A 6,000-nucleotide genomic window follows, 5' to 3' on the forward strand; every position below is an offset into this window, starting at 1 on the left:
TTCCTTCCAGATGCTGTCTATGTACTGTGCTACTCTTTGATTCTACTTTCCATTGACCTCACTAGCCCTCATGTGAAGAATAAAATGTCAAAAAGAGAATTTATTCGAAATACCCGCCGTGCTGCTCAGAACATTAGTGAAGATTTTGTGGGGCACCTTTATGACAACATCTACCTTATTGGCCATGTGGCTGCATAAGAGCACAATTGCTAGGACTTTAACTTTTAACTTCAAACTAAAACTACCCAAGGACTTATTTAGAGGATATGGGGGTTACATTAGTGCTGGTCATTCTAGCCTCTGTATACAATCAAGCTTGAGTGTACAACCTTTTTTTCTTTTACTCTTTTCTTTTTTAGTAATTTCCTTGGGGAACTAAAGAATTTTGCAGAATTTTTCTTAATTTTGCTTATCATGTTTTGCACAAAGCAGAGCCATTGTCTGACACAGCTGTTTAAGAATGTTAAACTGACATTATACTCTAAAAAAGATGGTATATTTGTGCATTAGATTTGCCTGAAAAACTTTATTCATTTCCATTCTTTTTTAAAATACCATGTAATGTGTACATATTTAACTAAAAAGATTTATAATCATAATTATTTTATTGTAAAGATTTTAACTAAAGCCTTTCCTTTTTCTCTCAAACTGAGTTCTGAAATTTATTTGATTCTGATATGAAATTGTTACTGTCTTCATAAACGTTGGATCTGACTTCAATAGAAAGCAATACCAGCTTCTCTTTCCTTTGAACTTTGAAAAGAGTATTGATTTGTTACTACGCAAAACAGGCACTTATTTTTATAACAGAAATTAATCACTTCATTTTTTAAATTTCTGCGTTAGTTAAGTCTCAAGTCCTTTAAACCATAGCAAAACACGTTAAAATCTGTTTCCACACATAAGAACAAAATGTCATTAAAACTTATATCTGAAGTAGTCAAACCTTACTATTCTCCTAATTTTTTTTTTATAAATTTATTTATTTTATTTATTTATTTTTGGCTGTGTTGGGTCTTCGTTGCTGTGCACAGGATTTCTCCAATTGAGGTGAGCGGGGGCTACCCTTCCTTGTGGTGCGCGGGCTTCTCATTGTGGTGGCCTCTCTTGTTGCGGAACACGGGCTCTAGGCACACGGGCTTCAGTAGTTGCAGCATGCGGTCTCAGTAGTTGTGGCTCGTGGGCTCTAGAGCACAGGCTCAGTAGTTGTGGCACATGGGCTTAGTTGCTCCGCGGCACGTGGGATCTTCCCGGACCAAGGCTCGAACCCGCGTCCCCTGTATTGGCAGGGGGATGCTTAACCACCACACCACTAGGGAGGCCCTCTCCTAATCTTGATGATTTCTGTTCAGAATTAGTTGGGAAAGGAATATTGTGAATGATGGTAAACAGTCTTTATTCATTCATTCAGTATATATTTATCAAGGGCCTTCCATGTGCTAAGCATTGTGCCAGGTACTAGTGATACCTGGACATGGGCTCTGCCTTCACAGAAGTTACATGATTGGATAATGAGAGGAAAACTAGCACTTAATGGAGAGCAAACGTGTGATGTATATCTTAACAGCTATTTAATCATTAAAACACTTAACATTGGAATGATAAAGAACAATGTAGGGCTTCCCTGGTGGCGCAGTGGTTGAGAGTCCGCCTGCCAATGCAGGGGACACGGGTTCGTGCCCCGGTCCGGGAAGATCCCTCATGCTGTGGAGCGGCTGGGCCCGTGAGCCATGGCCGCTGAGCCTGCGCGTCCGGAGCCTGTGCTCCGCAACGGGAGAGGCCACAACAGTGAGTAGTCCTGACTTCCAGATCTAGCCCTGATATTGTAACTGAACGATGTACTACAGAATTTTCAAAGACAAAACATAAGATAACCAAAACAACTTTTGAAAATCAAAGGGAATTTCAGACTGGTAGTAAACAATTTCTAAGATTCTGAAGCAGATATCTAAATATATTTCACATGTGCATAATTTTGAATTCTATGACAAAATAATTCTAATAAGTGTACTAATCAGTGTCTTCATAAATGCATACACCTGTGTAAACCAAACCCATATCAAGATATGCAACCTTACACAATGTATATGCAGTTAACACTGTATCCCTTAATATAAAATATAAACTTTGTAACCATAGAGGTGTATTTACCCTGTCGGTTATCTTACAGTTGTCATCTGTCTTACATATAGCGTATGTTATAAACTCCACAATATAATGGTATAATTTGCTGTGGACAGTCATATATATTTTAAATAAGAAAAAGAGCTGTTTTGTATTTACCCACATTATCATTATATTTGAGGTGGCTCTTAGATGATCAGTAGGGAGAGTTTAGAGAAAGTCTTTCAATGTCTCATTTCTCACTACAAAATTAAGTGTAGCCTCCCTAGTGTGGCATGTAAGACCCTTCACGATCTGGCCTCTGCTTACCTTTTTTTTTTTTTTTTGCGGTACGCGGGCCTCTCACTGTTGCGGCCTCTCCCGTTGTGGAGTACAGGCTCCGGACGCGCAGGCTCAGCGGCCATGGCTCACGGGCCCAGCCGCTCCGCGGCACGTGGGATCCTCCCATACCGGGGCACGAACCCGTGTCCCCTACATCGGCAGGCGGACTCTCAACCACTGCGCCACCAGGGAAGCCCATGGCCTCTGCTTACCTTTTTTTTTTTTTTGCGGTACGCGGGCCTCTCACTGTTGCGGCCTCTCCCGTTGCGGAGTATAGGCTCCGGACGCGCAGGCTCAGCGGCCATGGCTCACGGGCCCAGCCGCTCCGCGGCATGTGGGATCTTCCCGGACCGGGGCACGAACCCGTGTCCCCTGCATCGGCAGGCGGACTCACAACCACTGCGCCACCAGGGAAGCCCATGGCCTCTGCTTACCTTTAAAGCCTCATCTCCAGCAACATTCCTCAAATGTGGGGATCTTCCCGGACCGGGGCACGAACCCGTGTCCCCTGCATCAGCAGGCGGACTCACAACCACTGCGCCACCAGGGAAGCCCATGGCCTCTGCTTACCTTTAAAGCCTCATCTCCAGCAACATTCCTCAAATGTGGTCTGGTCTGTCTTTGCCTTTTACAAGCTGTTCTTTTTGTAGCATCCTCCTCTCCCTCCTCTATCTAAAGTCCCCCTGGTGGCACAGTGGTTAAGACTCGCGCTCCCAATGCAGGGGGCCCAGGTTCGATCCCTGGCCAGGGAACTAGATCCCACAATGCATGCCACAGCTAAGAGTTTGCATGCCACAACTAAGGAGGCGGCGAACTGCAACCAAGGAGCCCACCTGCCTCAGCTAAGACCCGGTGGAACCAAGTAAATATTTAAAGTCCCCCAACTTATCACCTAAGATCCACCTCAAATCTAATTTCTTGGTCAAAGCTATCAAAGACTGTCTCTACCACACATACTACTGGTGTTAATTAATTTTCTACATGTCCAACTTCTTTATCAAAATGTGATCTTCTTAAGGTCAAGGATTGCTCCCAGCCTGTCAGATTCTATTGTAAGTCCTGAACTAGGCAAGTGGCAGAGGATTTACAGAGGAGGAATGAATTTTTAAAAACAACTGAAAATTGATAGGATTTAGTGATTTGGGGGAAGGGTTTCTAATATGAGGATCTGGTTGTCCTATCATCAAAGGTAGCTACTAGGGGAAGCAACCAATGGGATGAAATAGAAAAGATGATGTTTCCAATTTTTGGATGTTTTGAATTTGAAAGAATCAATAGAACATTGCAGGTACAGAATAAGACTAGATATGTAAGTTTGGGGGTCATTATACGAGGTAAAGCATGGGAAAAGACACCTCCTCTAGGGAATATGTTGAGTAAAAAGAAATACTTGGGAAACACAGCATTTCAGGTTTTGTAGAGAAAAAGAAGAAAGAAAATGAGTGCTCTTTAAAACTGTAGAAGGGGGCTTCCCTGGTGGCACAGTGGTTGAGAGTCCGCCTGCCGATGCAGGGGACACGGGTTCTTGCCCCGGTCCAGGAGGATCCCACGTGCCGCGGAGCGGCTGGGCCCGTGAGCCATGGCCGCTGGGCCTGTGCGTCCGGAGCCTGTGCTCCGCAACTGGAGAGGCCACAACAGTGAGAGGCCCTCGTACCGCAAAAAACAACAACAAACAAACAAACAAAAAAAACTGTAGAAGGACCAGAGAAGAATGGCATCCCGAGAGCTAGGGAAGGGAAGTTTCAAGAAGGACGCTGAGCTTTGCATGTGCTGCAGCCCAAGTAGATTGTTCCTTTCTCATCTACACTCAGGCCTTTTCGAGAGTCTACCTTTTCCACTTGGGGCTGAGTTCTTTGAGGCTAGAAAATCATAGTAGCGCTAATGGCTTTTATATCGTCTCTGCCCAAATACCTCCTTATTCAGTGTGTAATCTGAGCTCTGCGGAAACCCACAAGAGAACTTATGGTCCACTGCAACTCAGACCTGTCTACACCTTCCTTCCCGGTAAGGGCCATGTTGTTTCAAGCCCAGAACACACCATACCAACTGCATACTGCTAGTGCATCCTTTCTATACACCATCATTACTTATGTTTTTAAAATACAGTACAGATTATATTTTTTTAAGAAAAGAAAAAGAGAAAATGCTCGAAAACTTTTACGAGTCCTCCAAATTGATCATCAACAGGATTTTTTCTAAGCGCACTCTGTTCAAACTAACACTCTCGAATCTCATCTGTGGTGCTTTCTCTCTGGAAAGCTTGTAACCCCTCCGCCGCTTTGCCTGTTGAAATGTTATTTGTCCTTCAAAGTCCCCTCAGACTCTTTCCCTTCCAGGGCAATTTTCTCAATTCTTGCAGGTGGAAATTTTATTCTTCTTATGTCTCCCTCAGTACCTAACACAGACCTTGGCCCAAAGCAGTTTCTCAGTAAACCTAACTGAATTATTTTAGCCCTGGTTTAGTTTCTAATATATAAGTATATAGAAAGATGACTTTACTATTTGCATTTCAAAAAAATATAACCAGACCTTTCTGGTGTACACAATTTACAAATCAGAATGTTTAGAGTAAACTCTTAAAAAAACGAATACAGATTCAACCTATGTATTGTTCTGGATGTAAATTCATTTCTCTGGGTCTTCTAATTTCAAATATTTGCATAAATTACTGCTACTTTGATTGTCTTTTTTTTAATTTTGAGAGTTGAAGCCATTGATCTTGTTACTTCTCTAAACTGATCTCTTACATGATTGGCAATATTATTAATATGGTGCTCAATGAGAGTTAGCTTGTTCAGAAGTCTATATATTTAAAATAATAACCCATTTATTCTAATTGGAGTCTTTTCCTGTGTTTAAAGTGAACTTTTTCTTTAATATCGCTATTAATAGCTCAACTGCCTACAGTTGTTTACAAGCATTTGTAAGTGAATATGTCCACTTTGGGAAGCCATCCTAAGGAAATAATCCCAAATAGAGGAAAGGCAGTACGTACACTCTTAGTCACGTCATTGTTTTTAATTTCAAAAAAAGAAAAAGATAGAAACCACCGGAATGTCCCAAACCTGGGGCTATTCTAAAAAATAACCAATGTTTGAGTACACACGGGGTACCAGACAGCATGCTAAGCACTGGTCAAGTAGACCAGAACGCATCCTCATGACCTGTTATTATGATGCCATGATGTTTATGAATAATGTGAGTTAACAGTTATAAATAATGATAAATATTAAAAAGAAGATTAAATTGCATATATACACACATTATGGTTACTATGTAAAACAAAGCAAAAACCTATGAATGGAAAGAACAGACTGGGATACAGTATACCAAGATATTATGGATAATGGATTTTTTCTCTTATTTCTTCTTTCAAATGTTATTAAGGATGATGTATTTTAGATAGAACAAAATAAATTCATTGAAGTATTCAGAAAATAAAGATAAATAGTGTTCCTAATTTAACTAGTATTGCTTCCCCTCAGAATGTTTCCAGGTATTTTTATTCAAAATTTGTTTCATTTTTAAAAGACACTTGGCTGATCTGTTAAATCA

The 6,000-nt window shown here is 41.3% G+C and overlaps 1 protein-coding gene across 3 annotated transcripts in view; it reads left to right on the top strand.

The window, feature by feature from the left end:
• Nucleotides 1-600, top strand: part of FBXO8 (F-box protein 8) — a 38,888-nt gene extending 38,288 nt beyond the window's left edge. For 2 of the 3 annotated variants that reach the window (XM_082656982.1, XM_082656983.1), the window contains one exon: nt 11-599. In XM_082656982.1, coding sequence (XP_082513108.1) covers nt 11-198 — 188 coding nt within the window. In that variant the 3' untranslated portion in view covers nt 199-599. Of the gene's footprint in view, nt 1-10 lie in introns of all 3 variants that reach the window. The other variant, XM_082656981.1, reaches the window with a different exon arrangement.
• The last annotated feature ends 5,400 nt before the right edge of the window (nt 601-6,000 follow it).

The sequence above is a fragment of the Grampus griseus genome (genome assembly GCF_964374135.1).
Source record: "Grampus griseus genome assembly, chromosome: 6".
NCBI lineage: Eukaryota > Metazoa > Chordata > Mammalia > Artiodactyla > Delphinidae > Grampus > Grampus griseus.